This window comes from Etheostoma cragini, chromosome 7 (genome assembly GCF_013103735.1).
Source record: "Etheostoma cragini isolate CJK2018 chromosome 7, CSU_Ecrag_1.0, whole genome shotgun sequence".
In the NCBI taxonomy this organism is placed as follows: Eukaryota; Metazoa; Chordata; class Actinopteri; order Perciformes; family Percidae; genus Etheostoma; species Etheostoma cragini.
Window position 1 is genome coordinate 17171228 of NC_048413.1, and position 17430 is coordinate 17188657.

Consider the following 17430-nt stretch of genomic DNA (forward strand, 5'->3'; position numbering starts at 1 on the left):
AAAATGAGGTAGAAAGTAAAAAGTATTTCAGGAGCCGCTCCTCACACGTCTGCTCGCTACATGCTCAAACCGGAAGCCTCCTGCTGACATTTTTGTCCAGAGAGGCTGATGAGTAAGCAGGTGTGTGTCTTGCTGCTGGGCACTGTGACAAACTGGTTTGTCAAACTACTGTGGCTGAGTTTATAATCCATAATGTGTTGTGCTGCTCTGTGTCCCACCAGGCCGCATTAGGAGCAAAGCTGAAGTGGACGATAGCGCTGCAGATGCTGTCCTGTCCCTCAACATCATTTCCGCCAAGAACATCAAGTCATCCCACAACTCCAACAGGTAGCTGAAATGCCCACCAACATTACTAATTATTATGTCATTAATAATTAACATTTCAAGTTTTAAATTGATTTATTGGTGCTAGGTTTGCTGCTTGTTTTCTGTATGATTATTACTCCTAAGCCTAACTTAGAGATATTTTTTCAATGCAGCAAATATCCACTCCGTTATTTGGTCAGTTTTCCAATATTGCCACATGTTGTTTTTCTTCAAAACAGTCTCAGGAAACATCTGTGTATTGTCGTTGTATTTATATTTGCTAAAGGCTCAGTGGGATCATTGCACGACCATTTCCATTTTCACTGCTGTTGATTTCCCTGTTAATTTGCTCCATTGTCTCTTTTGCCTGACTTTCTGTGCTTCTGTCTTTTTGTGTGTGCACTCTCTTTTTCCCCCTGCTGCGGCTGGACTCTTGATTGTGCTCAGGCTTTCTATTGATAAGGATATTGATAGGTACAAGTGACCAGAGAACATAAGGCTCCTTCTGTGAAAGACCTTTATGCTTCTTTAGAGCCCTTTAGATTAATAGAAACTAGTTCTCCACAGTATGTGTTTTTTGTTGGCATGTTGCATTAGGTCTGCCTTTATTTGCATCAATATATAGCATCTGAAGAAAAAAGAATCTCATTCAAACTTCTTTATGGACAAGTAAAGGCAATCTTACATGCAAATGTAAAACCCTTTTTGTAATAGTTTGTGTCATGGTATGTTGACCTTCTGTGGCACCCAGATTCCAATTGAATGCTTTCCTCTCAGCTGTTATTCACTGTGTGAGTTGTAGCTCAATAACAACCAAGGCCATTGAGGCACCAACAGAGCAGCCCTGACTTTCAGTCAGCGGCGAGAGTGCCCCCTGCCGCCAAAGACAGGAACAGTAAATAATCCTGACAAACAGTAAACAGTCTTGAAATCTATTCCTTTTAGTTTATATATATCTGTAAAATAGTCTGATGGCCTTTACATTCATGCTGAGAGGTATATTATTTTTATCATAGCTTTAACATGACATGCAAAACACATAAAAACTATATTGTGTTGCTTTTGGGTTTTGTGCCAACAAACTCCCCTCATATCTGACACCTATCACGTTGTGACTATTGTCGAGCTCTCACTTTGGTGTGCTTCCTCACATCTTGTCATGACTGAGGATATGTGTGAGGGCCACATCAGTCACTGCACAGTGTTCACTGTCATGAAACGATATCTGACTCTGTGTGGTTATTTACTAAATTAGACTGGTTTGTTTTCTTGGAGTTTAATCACTGCTGCTGTTTTCACACCTACACACCATGTTGTTAACAAAGCACTGAATGGGACTTGAGAACAGTATGTTAATTCCTCTGTAATTCTGTTGATCAGTCAAGATTTTTTGGTTTTCCCCCTTCAGGACTTTCTACCGTTTCGAGGCAGTGTGGGACAGCTCCCTGCACAACTCCCTTCTGCTAAACCGAGTCACTCCATATGGAGAGAAGATCTGCATGACCCTGTCTGCATATCTGGAGGTCAGTCATTGCCCCTTTGTATTGTACCTTTTTGCATTGAGCTCAATTTTTTACCCCCCTGGATGTATCTAACATACTCGCTGTGTGTCCTCTCCACAGCTGGACCATTGCATCCAGCCTGCTATTATTACCAAAGACATCTGCATGGTCTTCTACTCCAGAGACGCAAAGATCTCCCCTCCCCGTTCCCTCAGGAACCTCTTTGGGAGTGGATACTCCAAAACCCCTGACTGGTAAGACTTTAGCCTGCCATATTGTGCCCATTTCGGTCACCCAAATTGAAGACAGTTGGATCATGTTATATCCATACACTACTCTTGAATATAATCTCCTTTACTTTATTACAGCAATCGAGTCACTGGCATCTACGAGCTGAGCTTGTGCAAGATGTCTGACACTGGAAGCCCAGGTGAGCAGCCAACATCAAGAATCAAGAATTGTTTTTAGGACAAGCTGCCAGTTTACCACAATTCCTCTGAAAAACTGTGTGCTTTTGTCCTGAGCAGGGATGCAGCGCAGGAGGAGGAAGATCCTGGACACTTCTGTGGCTTATGTGCGTGGAGAAGAGAACCTGGCCGGCTGGAGGCCTAGAGGAGACAGTCTCATCCTGGAGCACCAATGGGAGCTGGAGAAAATGGAGCAGCTGCATGAGGTGGGTCCCTAAAGATCACATTCACCTTCACCAATCTTAAAGAAAAAAAGTATTTTGACCTGCCAGAGCTTTGGTTTGTGTCCCCACAGTGTCCCTGTCTAATATCTCTCTAAAAGAAAAACTAAACTTTAAGGAAACTTAACTTGTACCTAACCCCGCCCCTGTCATCTGCCCAGGTGGAGAAGACCCGTCACCTGCTCCTGCTGAGGGAGAAGTTGGGAGACGAGGCTCCAGTGGGAACAGCTCCTACCACCAAGTCCCTGAGTGAATTCCTGTCCCCCAGCATGAGCTCAGGCAGCCTGTCCACCTCAACCTCCATCTCCTCGCAGATCTCCAGCACCACCTTTGAAAGCGCCATCACGCCCAGCGAGAGCAGCGGCTACGACTCCACCGACATTGAGAGCCTGGTGGATCGTGAGAAGGAGCTAGCTACTAGGGTAAGAGCAGTTTCGGTGTTATGGGATACTGACAGTGAGGATTTACTCATTGCTGGAGAGTTATCAGCTGGCAGCAGCTACCTCTCGTCCCTTGCAGTGAACAGATCAGACTCATCTTTGTTCTTGTTCTGTAGTGCCTGCGCCTCCTGACACATACCTTCAACAGTGAATATAACCAAGTGGTTAACAGTATCAGTGACTGCAAGGTGAGTAATAATAGAAGGAAACTTAAACTTACTTATTTTAAAATTAGTTTATATATGTACAGGGTCTGGTTTACTTTTATCTCAGTGCTCATATTCTGTAGTGATGTAGCAAATAGGCAACTGATCCTCGAATGAACATCTACTTTTTGTCAACTAATAGTTACTTTAGTATCAGCAGGTCACTCTCCAAATAGTTGTCTGTATTTTTCCTTTTCGCAGTGTTTGCCTCAGAAATATAAAACCATGTGTTTAACAAATATTTCATGCTCTTGTTTCCCCTCAGCTATCGGACATCTCCCCAATGGGACGTGACCCATCAGTGACCAGCTTCAGCAGCGCCACCCTCACCCCCTCCTCCACTTGCCCTTCTCTGTCTGACTCCCGCTGTGGTTCAATAGACCAGAAGTAAAGCTTTTAACACAAAGTTCGTTTTTGTAGAATGTCTTCATTAGCACCGTGACGCTAACTTGGTGTACTTTGTTCCTAAGGACCCCAGAGAACAGCTCCCGTGCCTCCAGTCCCTCTTGTTCAGACTATGAAAACTTCCCGATGGTTCCCACTCTGGAGACCTCCTACCTAGCACGGGCTGGAAAGAACGAGTTTCTCAACTTGGTGCCTGACATTGAAGAAATGAGGCCAGGGTGAGTGCTGACATGTTAGCTCTTTGGCTATTATGGTGCAGTCCAAACCAAAATAGATTATTCGGTTTTCCATCCAAGCAGAAAATATGTGAATTGATTTCTTAACCTGGGTGTTTTCAACTGGAAAAAAAACAACAGAAAAACAGCTCCTTTTAATTAAAAAAAAGAAAACAAACTTACAAACAAACTAACTGATCTCTTTGTTTGTCGCTCCTTTTTAGATCCGTAGTTTCCAAGAAAGGTTTCCTAAGCTTCATGGAGCCACGCTCCAACTCGTGGGTGAAGCACTTTGTGGTTGTGCGTCGGCCCTACGTCTTCATCTACAACAGCGACAAGGACCCGGTGGAGCGGGGTGTCCTCAACCTCTCCACAGCTCAGGTGGAATACAGTGAAGACCAGCAGGCCATGCTCAAGGTAGAGTTTCAAGTGATTCAAGTGAAGTTCAAGTGTATTCCTGCTTCTCAACCTCTAATTTGACACTGCCAAAAGAACGGAACACTCAAAGTTAATACTTCCCTTGATAATAGAAGGGATCTGCATTGGTTTTATTACAAAAATGTGAACAAAATACCAACTTTTCACAACTATTCTCCTTTATCAACCTAAAAGCTATATAGATAGAAAACCTACAAGACACCTGCAGCATGACAAATATTTGATATTTTCCATTCAGACTCCCCACACGTTTGCTGTGTGCACAAAACATCGAGGAATCCTCCTGCAGGCAAACAACGAGAAAGACATGAACGACTGGTTGTACGCTTTTAACCCCCTGCTTGCAGGAACAATAAGGTACGCACACACACTTTTCTTACACTATCTTTAACAGGAAGAAACTCAATATTCTTCAGGAACTGTGGTCTGGTTTCATCACAAAAGAAAATCCTGTTCCCACAGATCAAAGCTGGCGAGGAGGCGCAGTGGCCTTATGAAGAACTGAGTGGGTTGACCGGCACACAGGACACCACGGCTTCCATTGTTTCTGGAAAGCCTTTTGAACATACGAAGTGTTAACACTTATTAATCATTGTGATTCTTGACAGTTTTCTCTTGTAAGTAGACTTGTGGCTTAAGTCTCCTTTCATGCGACTAAAAAGTTTCAGTTCCAGAGAAATTTGCCTCCCCCTCTCCCTCCAACAACCCTCTGCCAACTTAGCTTTTCTCCTCTCAATTTCTCGTGCCCTCTCCTACTCAGCTTTTTGTGTTTTTGTTTTTATGACAATGTCTGAGTCCAATTTTGTTCCGCTTCCTTGTCATTCCCTATCTCCCTAACTAGTAGCATGTTGTAATAGTCTACTTGTGTGTGCACGATTCTTCAGAAACTGTTCTTTCTGGCCACTAATTTTTTGTTTGCCAATCATCTGTAAAGAAATTGTCTCTATCAGTGTTATTTGACTCCCGAAAGGGGTTCAATTTTACTTTCTGGTTGTTTCATTTGTTATTAATATGCCCTCACGAGAACTGCAGCAGTCCTCAGGAGAACTCCAGGTTTGCTTACTCAAAAGAAATGTAAACAAATCAGATAATCTACAGTTGAAACCATGAAGGGAAAATATACACTTTTCTCCAATTGATGTATTACTTTCTATTCTGCTACAGAAAGCAAGGCTACTTCAAGATCTATTGCTGCTAAGGAATTCATAGGTTTTTGTTCTCTTTGTGAGATTTGCATCAGGCCATCTCCTCTAGCCTCCTTCCCCTCTGCCATCTCCTAAATGGCCTTGAGCTACTAAATGTTAAGTCTAAAAGATGTGTCCCAACTCAGCGAGACCTGAGGTCAGCGCTGGATTCCCATGTGATAGTTAGATCCCACTTTTCAGTCTGTGCACATTCACCAACGCCAACCCTGATAGTGCCGTCAGTCAAGCGATTACTTGCAATCATGCATTTGTGTCAACATCAAAAATACATGCTAACGTGCAAAAACATGCATGAGGATTATTTCACATCTCAATAGTGAAAATGTGTCAATGGATTGTTCCCGCAGGAGTAGATATTTGTCCTTGTCCTTTTGCTATTTCATCTTAAGAAAAAACAGGGTGGAGGAGGAGGAGGAGGAAGACGGACAGTGCTCTAAAAAGATAATTTGTACATACAGTCTGTTTTGGGATCAGTGTGGTAGTTAACTTTCATTTAAGACATTCCTCTCAGCTCCTCTAGCAGTTTTTTTTCTCATACTAACTTGTTGCGACTCGGATCCCAAGAGAGTCTCAACATTTGCTAATATTTAGTTGATCCTTCACGTACGTGTGATACCGAAGACTGAAACAAAACCTGGTGAAATGGGAGGAAGAAGTAAGAAAGAAGATTGAAGTTGCAATGCTCTAGCCTTGACGCAAGTAGATAAGTGATGAAGCTGCTAGCAGATAGCCTGCAGGACAGATAATGTATAGTCTATCTCATGACTCCCCTCACTGTCATGCTAGTGTCAGGTAAAATCTCTAAAGTGAAGTACTTACTACTCGGCAGTACCACAGGTTACCATGTGTTCCTTTTCTATTTGTGTTCTTGAATTGAAACTCATCTAACTGTAATTGGGTTGACGTTTCTTTTTTTTAAATAATTAACATTGTTTTTTCTATTATGCTTTTAATCATTCCACAGTGAAGTTTTATACAAAATGTAACCAAGGGCATTTATTTTGTTGTAACCAGCTGTGTTGGTGTTTAACCTTATTTTGCACATTAACACATATCTATAGCAAGACGAGGGCAGATCACACATGTTGAGTATCAGGAACACTGATAAGAGCACATATCAAGGCTACACTGGATAGCTGTATGTTAGACAGAAAGAAGTAATATTAAAGGGATGACATATTATCAGAGGATTTATTTCTGTTATTGTTTATAAAAATATTTGCTCTCTTCATTGTACCACAGCTGTTACATTTGGCTCCGGATATATTATGCCTCTGTCTCTTCAAATGGTAGACGTGTGATAAGCACAGAAGGGCATTAAACGCTCTGGCCAACCAACCAGTAGTATGCCTACTGTATCCTATGAAAGACAAAGTAAGGTTGAAGGTGTGGAAACAGAGGCAGCCATCGCCTGTTACAAATATTAGTGGAATTATTGGTGACATATCTTCATTGTTTGCTGATGTAAAGACAGAAAACATTTGACTCAGAAGTCCGAATGAGTAAAAATGGCAGAGGGTCACTGCCCTCAGGTCAGCCAACCTGCTGGTCAGAGAAACAAAAACCTGCTGAATTGTTTCTGGGAAAATGTTTCTTCTGTCATGGAAAAAAATAATAATGAAAAATCATCTATGCACTGATGAAGGCTCTAAGTGCAAGGTACCTCACGTTCACCTCAGCGTACAGTGTGAGATATGGATATGTTGGAGCGAACATTTTTCACTTTAATGACTAATTTGCAGAGGTGTATCATTTTGGAGTGTGTATTTATTGTTTGCAATGTATATATTAGTTTGCAGCTCTTTGCACATATTAATAAAAGGTTCAACTAACTGATCAAATAAAGTCTGTGCGGTTTAGTTGTGCTACTCAGAGTGAACCAAATGATGTTGTGGCAGCCTCTTCCAGTCTGAACTGGGAGAGCGTTGAATGCACTATGAAGATGTGTTTTTCCATCATTTAAAAAAGGTTAAAAAAAAGAGAATGACTAAAATGTAACCCACTCCATCTTTTTCAGAGGAGGTGAGTTACATTAGTGCTTCCTCTTTATTAGAAAGTGGTTTGAGTGAAGTCTGCTCTTGATTTGAAGAATATTTACTCACTACTCATGCTAGCCAACCATTTGAATTATAACAAAATAAGGTTGGTTTTTAACTCATTTTGTTTTTTTCTAATATCAGGGAATATAATACAAAGTAGCTAGTGACATCTAAAATGACAGTATACTATTGTTGTGCTGGTGTCTTTCTTCACCTCAACACTTTATTTTTTCCGTTGATGCCTTTCAAAACAAAACTAGCCATGATATTTTCCATCGTCCCCTCTGGCTATTACTGTTACGTCAGTTCAACTGCATTCCCTTTGAATTTGTTTCACCAGAAGAAAAAAGACAAACCACGACATTATCACTGTACAATATTTGTCAGACTGGTTTCATTTTCATACTTATTTTGTAAATATCTGTGTTGTATGGAGCTTGACTTAAAATGTAAATATGTTTACTGTATTTGTAATTATTATAATCCATTCGCTGTATAGCATAGATGTGTCATGCAGATATCCTAATTCTGTGTATGGTAATCTTGCACCATTGAACTGTTTAGTGAATGAGGCAACAATAAAACTGCAAACTGTGCATTAGCTGCCTGTTTGTATTCTCCTTTGTGCAACTTCATATTGCAACGTTTTGAAAGTTGTGTGCTACAAAAGCATCTCTGCCAGGAAAACAACAAAATAGATGTTTTAGAACTGAGAAAAATAATACTCGTGGTTAGTCCAAATTAATTATAATATAGCAGACAGGAAAAAGGTTTACTTATAATTTGCTTATTTTTTCTCATAACTACACAATTAATTGTCCACTGTGAAGCCTCGGGCTCCGTCTATAGTCTAGTGCACTTTCTAAGAATTAAAAGGGTCCGGGTTAGCTCAGTTAGTGGAGTAGGCACACATATAGGCATGTCATTCCCCTCTCTCTCCCCTTTCATGTCTAAATCTGTCCTGTGAAAATAAAGGCCAAGAAATAATCTTTAAAAAAGAAAACTATAATAAGGAATTAAAATCTGTTTCATTGCATGGACAAAAATGTATAATCATGCAGTACTTTAAGTCTGGATTCTTTGCCATAACACCACCTCCCTTCCCCCCCCCCTAAATCAACACAGTTGTTTTTTTATTTTGTGTTTCAATTAACCCATACATGGGCCATATTTAATTCACTAAATTCAGTTCAATGTTTAATTTAGAAATGCCACTTATAGTGGTTTAAGAAGTAGCCTATCTAGATCCTTTACTTAATTACTTAACTGAATAATTAAAGTATAAAAGCAAAATGTATGCCTTTTACAGTATCAAAAGAACTTATTCAGCAGAAATTGGGCTCCTCTCACTGATACATGACAGATATGACATTAGATTGTGTCATTGACTTACTTAATTGGTAAGTCAATGCGTATAAATTGTGAAATGATAAATGAGAGACGACATAAGTAAAAACAGAAACAATTTTACTTAGGCTACTTGGGCCACGGACAGATGTTTACATGGAATCAGTCTTTGGTGGAACTGCTTACAACTCAGACGTCTAAAATGCGACAGGGGGTCCAACTAGGGGCCACAAGCCACTGGCTTTATCTTTAGTAATGCATGGCATTTTAGATGCTTACCTATGTTTTTAAATGCAATATTGAAATATGAGAATATATCGTATAAATGTAGCAGAGTAAAAAGTATATTTCTCTTTGAAATGTAGCGGAGTACAAGTAGCCTACTCAAAATTGTACTTATGCACAATTCTTCTGTGAATGTACCACTGCCCTCCACAGTTAAAATGTACTGAGTGTTGTATTATACATATTATTGTATTGTATTATATGTCCGGTGGCGGGGGGCTAGTGCTGATCACAAAAATAATTGGCATTGTACCTCGAAAGATTTTAGGTGACATTTAAATTGATTTATAAATTAATTGATTAGATACCTCGCCCCACGATGCTGAACCAATGAGAATTCGGGAACAACATCGTTTCAGTGGTGGCCGTCATCTGATTGGATACTCTCCGGTGGCGTACGTAAGCTCTTCCTCGCCGTCGTCACGTTGTGAAGAGAACGAGGAAGTAAAGTATTTGAGCTAGGGAGGAAAGACAAGTGGTGTGTGAGCCCGACTGTCATTCTAACACTGATACTCCACGGCTACTTTACCCGCTGAGCACCATGGCTAAGTAAGTTCTTAAAATAGCTTTTACAGTCTAGATGGTTTATAAAGTTGGGAGGTTGTGGTGGCTGATACGTGTCGTTAAGTCTTGGTAGACTTTGTAGTCGTTTAATTTGTTCAGTAACGGTATTAGTCTTCCTGATCAGTCAGTGTCTAGTGGACACGGAGCTGTTAGCTTGTTAGCTAACCTGCTTTAGAATAATATGACGTGACGTTTAGCGTGTAAATAACCGAAATAGCGCTTGCCATTTTTAGTTAAAAACAGAGAGATTAAACATTATGGGTTTAAGATACATTACGAAAAAAAGTGCATATATTGAAAATAGTTTTTGAGTATGGTGGTGGACAGTCCTTGTTGAAGCTCAGTCAGTAAATGTGATTATTTTGTCTTCACAGAGCAGACATTGCACTGATTGGTTTGGCTGTCATGGGCCAAAACCTCATAATGAACATGAACGACCATGGCTTCGTGGTAAGATGATGACTTATGGGTTTTTAATTTACAACTTCTGGCACTAGAACCTGCTCCACTTTTTTTCGACTCAGTAACTAACCAACCCTCTCCGACAGGTCTGTGCTTACAACCGAACCGTGTCCAAGGTGCATGACTTCCTGAAGAATGAGGCGAAGGGCTCCAAGGTGGTTGGCGCAGAGTCACTGGAGGACATGGTGTCCAAGCTGAAGAAGCCCAGGAGGATCATCCTGCTGGTCAAGGCTGGACAGGCTGTGGATGACTTCATTGACAAACTGGTTGGTAGTTTGTGCAGAAATTGTTTCACGATCCCTAGTGGAACATTGAGTCCAACCTAGATACATCAGTTGGCTTTGCGCTGTGTTTGTTCTTCAGGTTCCTCTTCTTGAGGCTGGGGATATCATCATCGACGGTGGCAACTCTGAATACAGAGACACAACAGTAAGTGGTTGATTCACTGTCCAGCAGTAAATCTTTATTTCTGTTTGAGGGTGTTCTTATAGTATTTATGCGTTTCTGTCCTACAGCGGCGGTGTAAGAGTCTGAAAGAGAAGGGCTTGCTGTTTGTCGGCAGCGGGGTCAGTGGTGGAGAGGAAGGGGCCCGTTATGGACCCTCACTCATGCCGGGAGGACATAAAGAGGCCTGGTGAGTTATCACAAACTCTTTAACTGCTCTACACTTTCAGCTTCACGCTAGATATTGGACGTGGGGCACATACATACATGCTGTTGATACAGTTGCACATATGTGTGACTTTGGGCGTGGTAAAACAGTGAATGTCTCTGAGAAGGGTAACTCTTGGTTTCAGTAAGTTAATCAATTTAAATGCTTGTTTTGAAGGCCACACATTAAAGAGATCTTCCAAAGCATCGCTGCCAAGGTTGGAACAGGAGAACCGTGTTGTGACTGGGTGAGTGGTGTTTGATTTGTGTTTAACTGATTGGTTGTGTCAGTTGTAATGTTGTCTTCCAATAAGCTGATGGTCTTGCATGTGCAGGTTGGAGATGAGGGTGCAGGTCATTTTGTGAAAATGGTCCATAATGGCATTGAGTACGGCGACATGCAGCTGATTTGTGAAGCCTATCACCTGATGAAGGACGTTCTGGGTATGGACCACGATGAGATGGCACAGGTGATCTTTATTAGTAGTGTTGTGCTAGTTCTGTGTAATCAAATAAAAAAAATTTAAAAAAAAAAGAAGGAAAAAAAAAAATCAACCAATGCGGCTGTCAGTATGTCCTAACACTGTGGTTGAATCACTCAGGTTTTCGACAACTGGAACAAGACAGAGTTAGACTCCTTCCTGATCGAGATCACGGCTAACATCTTTAAATACAGGGACTCTGATGGTACACATCTGTTGCCCAAGATCCGGGACAGTGCTGGTCAGAAAGGCACAGGGAAGTGGACGGCCATTTCAGCCCTGGAGTACGGCACACCTGTGACTCTGATCGGTAAGAGGAAGTAAAAGAGGTTGTAGACAAGGAAGTATCCCATTTCCTTTTCTCTTCTTTCAATGCTTACTGCTTTCAGGAAATTGCATTTGTCATGATGACATGGCAAAAGCCATTACGTCACACATGATTTCAACACCGGTTCAAGTAAGTAAAAGGCAGGAGGCCTAATGACCAGAGTTGTTAGGCTCAGCTTTGCCAGTTACCTGACACACAGCCACTGTGGATCGCTATGTGGCTGCCACTAAGAAGATTGAAGGCTTTTCTAGTGGCCTGCTCATCTTAAGTGACATAAGGAGGATTTGTGATACTGTCCACCGTGTTGGTCTCTGCTCTGACTGTTTCATTAACAGCTTTGGCCAAGATGGATGGCCGGGAGAAAGACGAATAATCCAGGGCAAAAGTAGTAATCATATCAGCTCATGCCCCTCTAAACAGACACATTTTTGCATAGTTAAAGGGACACACACATTTTGCCTTTTAGTAACAGTTCAATCATGAAGATATTTTGTAGCAGAAACATGCCTGTCACCAGGCAACCATTGTTCAACAACAATGATTGTTTTATATATTTATTTATTTTTCTATTAGTTTATTTAATCCCTCTCAGTGCTGTAGATCCACTTGTCATAGAGCGATCGAGGTCTTACAAAAGGTTTCATTGTGTGAGAGCTGAGCCACTCTGCGTGAAGCAGGCTGCCACGGTGTGCATGGATGGCAAAACATTCCTCACCAGAATAGTTCACTCACTGGACATTTGTTCACTCTGTCTCTCTGCCTGGGGGTTGCATCATCAGCTGTGCTGTCTTGTAGCAAAGTCTCTGTCAACAGTAGTTCCTTCTTATCTTGTTAGTTGTGGTGCAATTCTCATTTTTAATGTGGCAACTGGCAGTCCCTTTTTCTAATTTACTAGTGGTAAGCCCTGTTTTTATAACACTGTTATTACAACTGCTGAGTCATGCTGATCCCTCGGCATTGTTTTTGTATCGGCATGGTGTTCTTGCAGCAGCATGGAATCATTTGTTGTGAGAGGTTTCAGAAATTTAAATGACTGCTTATCAAGCTCTGCTTTTGTGTAATGCTTCAATGATGTGACGTGTGCAGAGAGCTCACCTTGTTGGTCCTCTCTATGCCTCTGTTCCCTCCATTCCCCCTCTCCCTTCTCCCTCTCTGTTTTTCAGGGGAGGCTGTCTTCGCCAGATGCCTGTCCTCTCTAAAGGATGAGAGAGTGGAGGCCAGCCGCAGTCTTTCAGGGCCACAGGGGGTCAAATTCAGCGGTGACAAGGCCGCCTTCCTGGAGGACATCAGAAAGGTAGAACACACAGTGGAGTATACACTCAGTCGCCTGATTATTAGGTACACAATGCTAAAACTAATTTACTAAATTATGTTTAGTTTTTTCCTGAAGCTGTTTTCAAGAAGATTGATGCTCCCAGCTTAAACTGTTGCCAAAAACAAAACCCAAGTTTTTATTTAAGATTTTTTTCTTTGTTTTTACAGTGACTAATATTTTCTGATTAATTGATTCATTCTGGTCTCTCCAGGCTCTCTACGCCTCCAAGATCATTTCCTATGCGCAGGGCTTCATGCTGCTGCGGCAGGCAGCCAAAGAGTTCGGCTGGTCACTCAACTATGGCGCGATTGCTCTGATGTGGAGAGGAGGCTGCATCATCCGGAGGTACATTCAACCTCGAGTGTGTCCTCATATCACTAGTTGGCCTCACTACTGCCTTGTGCAACTTTATGTCAACAGGCTTCTTTCACAATGATGGTGAAAACTGTGGTTAGGCAGTGTGAGGAAAGAACTTATGAAAAAGAGAAGAATACAAGTATTTTGTTTATTTTATATTTGAATTGATATAATTCAATTTATAAGATTTTACAATAGGATTTTTAACTGGGGAATAATTGTAGTTAAGAGGACTAAGTCTTCCATGAGTCTTAATGGTTGTCATAAAGGAAGTTATAGACTTTATTTTGTCACTGGCCAATGTGTAATGATGGAGTGAGAAATCTAGATGAAAGAATATCTGTCTCTTCCTTTAAAATCAAACTGAAGGGCGAATGAGGAAATTATGCTTGTGACACTAGTTTGCTTTGTGTAATCTGGCAAAGATGTTGCATAAGCCTAAATCAAATACAACACTCAGTATGACTTGCAGTGTGTAGCCACCATTACCCTCAGTTATGGTACTTGAAATGTCACTTTTACTATGAGTAGTACTATAAGTCTTTAATTTCTTTGTTTCTGCTGATGGCTAACACTGCCCTTTCCTTTTTTACCCCACCAGCGTCTTCCTGGGTAAAATCAAAGAGGCGTTTGACAGAGACTCTGAGCTGCAGAACCTGCTGCTGGACACTTTCTTCAGTAATGCTGTGCAGGACTGTCAGGTATGAGGAAGAAGATACAAAGAAGGAAGTGGCCAAAGACCAATCTGTAATACCCACATTGACAAAGACTCACAGAACCCGCTATTTCCTCTTGTACATAGAAAAGAGTGAACGGCACCACTTTTCCCCTGCACTTCACAAATCACACTTGACATGTTCTCCTTGAAAAGTAAAAGCTCATAGCAAGTCCGCTTGTATCCACTTGGTATTAAACATATTGTCACATAGACCCAAGAGACGCACAGCAAAATTGGACTGAATGTAATTTGAACCCGGCTCAAATTGGGTCTCAGTTAGGAACTGACTGGCCTCTTCGTTTCATTTCGTTTATTTCACACGTCATCACTGTACATTCAATCACAATTCCATGATGCACAACAATCATATACAGGACGCATGAAATGGGAACCCCAAATAAGCTACTAAAAGCTTTTCAGAGGGGGCCCGATAAGAAACACACAACAACCAACACACCTCCAAAACTCAATTACCATGGACAAACAAAACAAACAAAACCCAAAAAAAAAATAAACAGACAGACAATCCCAGCACAAATTGTAACATTTACAAATTTATCAACAATATGAGGAAAGCAATTTTTCCTTGACACGTTTCTTGAAGATGGAGACAGAATGCAACAATTTTAAGTTTTCCTCAAGCTCGTTCCAAATCTGCGGTCCCCTACAAACTATACTCAGGCTCGTACATTGTAACCGACGTTTTTTACCAGTAATTCGGTACTTTCCCCTTGTATCATAAGTATATAGGGGACGACTCTAAAGACCTTGTTATGGCTTCACATGAACACACTTTTACTAACTTCAAATTATATTACTGCCATTAAAAAGTGTTGTTAACCTGTTTTAATCTCTTTGTGTAGGAGTCATGGCGCAGAGCAGTCAGCACTGGAGTCCAGCATGGCATCCCTATGCCTTGTTTCACCACAGCTCTGTCCTTCTATGATGGTTACAGACATGAAAAGCTGCCAGCCAATCTCCTTCAGGTAAGACAACAGTTGCAGAGCAGAGCCCACTGGGCAAATGGCTAGTGTGGAGGCATATCGGATTAAAAAGAAAACATGTAGCTGTTGTGAGCATTTGTGTTGGGATCTGGTAGAGCCTGACCAATATATCGGCTGATATTAGGCATTTCCTGAAAAGTGTACTCAGGTGACAGGCAGCTAGCTGATCAAGGAGAGATGCCTACGATTTCAGACAAAGAAAATCTTGCTGAAACCGTGCAGGAACTCATAGTGCACCTTAAGACCCCAGCAGTTGTTTAACTACTTTACTCATTTGTCTTTAGACTTTTTTTTTCTTCTTCTTTAAGATTATTTTGGGGTTTTTTTCCTTTTATTTGTAGTTACAGTAGATAGACGGGTGAAGGGGAAAGCGATGGGGGTGACATGCAGCAAAGGGCCGCAGGTGGGATTTGAATCCGGGCCGCTGCAGGACTCAGCCTACATGGGGCAAACTCTCTTACTAGGTGAGCTAGAGGTCGTCCCTTAAGGCTTGGTTTTTGAACCTTTTCAAGGTAAAATGTCATATTGCTGTTTTTAAAGCAATGTGAAGGTTGACCAATTAAACAGTAGTTAAATGAATCGTCAGTGTCTCTGTGTGGGTGTCAAACATTGCCTATGTTTTATTTCGGTTTAGGCTCAGAGGGACTACTTTGGAGCCCACACATATGAGCTGCTGTCAAACCCTGGTCATTTTGTCCACACCAACTGGACCGGCCACGGTGGAAATGTCTCCTCGTCGTCCTACAATGCTTAAGGATCATCTTCAAACCACTCAAAAAACAAAAACATGGAAGGGGAAGTTATCTGTGAGAGAAGAATACATGTTACACATTCCATCTATATAACCATGCCTGAATATTTAAGAGCCAGTCCCCCAGAGAATCGCCTTAATCTGACTTTGTACTCCTCCAAAGATAGTTTGTTGTCGTAGTTTTATTTATCAAGAAGTGGAATCATAAATTATGCGTGTTGTACACTCTACACTTTGTGTGTTTTGATGTAGCTACTTTTATTATTACATTAAAAAGAGGGGAAGCAACAAGGTGTTAACTCCAACTTGATACTAGGGATAGTATGCTGGCTGTCAGGCGAATGTTAACCAGTTATGTTTGGCCCAGGGTTCACCATGTTAACACTGGAATAAGGTGAACCATTGCACAGTACTGTATTAGGCTAAATAAAGATTTCAATCCCTTTATAATTAGCTTGTATGCTCCTTACTCTCTGGGTGCTGTAAACAGGATTAACATGTTGGTGTACAGCGCTAAGTTAGGCAACAAATGACATAACCTTACTCATATAAACAGGACATTTAGTTTAAATGGCCTGTATGGTGACCGACACGTTGAGCCTATTCATGCCTGAAGTGTGGATACATACAGAACATATTAATATATGCTATCGTTCTATTAGCACATCTCTACCACGGCTGCAAAATCCTATACATTACTTTGGTTATTTCAGTAAGTAAAATCATTTAAAGAGTCTTATTCTGTGTCTACATCCATATCTGCATCAAAATTTAGTTTGGTGGCAGCCAATCATGGGACGTTTGTGCCAGATTTGTTTCATTCAAGTAAATACAGTCGCTTATCAGAAAATAATAAATTCTCACAAATCAATTAATCCTGTATTAAAAAAATAGAGTGCTTCTTTGGCCTGTCAACGAACCCTCCACTGTAAACATCACCTCAGTGGTAGTGGGTTATAATTAATGAAATGTACATAGGACCATTTCAGTGATTGTCCACCAGGTGGCCCTGTTTCTTTTACACTGTGTGTGTGTGTATGTATATATACATATATAATACCAGTTACAAGTTTTCTAATTCACTTGAATGGGAAAGCGTGTCCAGACTTTTGACTGGTACTGTAGATAAGAATCAAATTCAAACCTGGTGTGGCAAACAGTTTACAGTTGTGGTCATGCGAAACAAAGATGAACAGTCGATGTGTGTATTTCCACTGACTGCGGAACGGCTGCGTCCCGACTCCGTCAGTGCTCCGGCGATCCGCAGCCCCCCGGAAAAGATACGCAGAGCTTCTAATTTTGCCGAACGCCGGAGGGAGCAGGGTGCGGGACAGGAAGTCGAGCACGGAAACAAAAACATCCGGTTACTTTTCAAAATAAAATAGAGCACGCTCACAGGGGATCATATTTCCCTGCACTAAACCTTGAAAATACAGCACAGAGTTGTTTCCTCTCTATTCCTCTGGATAGATTTTTGTGGTTTTATTACATACATGAATTGGCGAGATCTCGTGGGTCCTCGAGACTGCAGCTATCAGTCATGGCCGCAGCTGTTACGCATCCGGTGGAAATTGGGGGTACTTTAGACCAGCGGTGAGCTCTAAAGTCTCGTCAGGGGATTGTCAGCTGCTTTCACCCCCACAGCACAGAGGGACATTGTACCTGACGGGAGGATGTCACAGCTGCCATCACACCTGCTGATAAACTGTTAACAAAGCCTCA

General features: G+C 41.4%; 2 protein-coding genes across 18 annotated transcripts in view; both read left to right on the top strand.

The window, feature by feature from the left end:
• kif1b (kinesin family member 1B) overlaps window positions 1-8047 on the top strand; it is a 63930-nt gene extending 55883 nt beyond the window's left edge. For 12 of the 16 annotated variants that reach the window (XM_034877691.1, XM_034877693.1, XM_034877694.1 and 9 more), the window contains 13 exons: window positions 222-327; window positions 754-780; window positions 1715-1829; window positions 1929-2062; window positions 2177-2238; window positions 2336-2481; window positions 2658-2918; window positions 3053-3124; window positions 3408-3529; window positions 3613-3765; window positions 3987-4179; window positions 4439-4557; window positions 4663-8047. In XM_034877691.1, the coding sequence (XP_034733582.1) occupies window positions 222-327; window positions 754-780; window positions 1715-1829; window positions 1929-2062; window positions 2177-2238; window positions 2336-2481; window positions 2658-2918; window positions 3053-3124; window positions 3408-3529; window positions 3613-3765; window positions 3987-4179; window positions 4439-4557; window positions 4663-4705 (1553 nt within the window). In that variant the 3' untranslated portion in view covers window positions 4706-8047. The remainder of the gene's footprint in view (window positions 1-221; window positions 328-753; window positions 781-1714; window positions 1830-1928; window positions 2063-2176; window positions 2239-2335; window positions 2482-2657; window positions 2919-3052; window positions 3125-3407; window positions 3530-3612; window positions 3766-3986; window positions 4180-4438; window positions 4558-4662) is intronic. The other 4 variants (XM_034877700.1, XM_034877702.1, XM_034877703.1 and 1 more) reach the window with 1 other exon arrangement.
• A 1417-nt stretch (window positions 8048-9464) lies between these two features.
• pgd (phosphogluconate dehydrogenase) lies at window positions 9465-16158 on the top strand. Of its 2 annotated transcripts, XM_034877711.1 has the most exons (14): window positions 9465-9625; window positions 10015-10090; window positions 10189-10368; window positions 10466-10531; window positions 10618-10736; window positions 10932-11001; window positions 11089-11223; window positions 11356-11545; window positions 12727-12857; window positions 13090-13223; window positions 13837-13936; window positions 14817-14939; window positions 15592-15736; window positions 15777-16158. In XM_034877711.1, the coding sequence occupies exons 1-13, from the start codon at window positions 9618-9620 to the stop codon at window positions 15709-15711; spliced, it is 1452 nt and encodes a 483-aa protein (XP_034733602.1). In that variant the 5' UTR covers window positions 9465-9617; the 3' UTR covers window positions 15712-15736; window positions 15777-16158. The 2 variants fall into 2 exon arrangements, with proteins under 2 accessions (XP_034733602.1, XP_034733601.1); XM_034877710.1 differs by having other exon boundaries at window positions 9466-9625; window positions 15592-16158.
• The last annotated feature ends 1272 nt before the right edge of the window (window positions 16159-17430 follow it).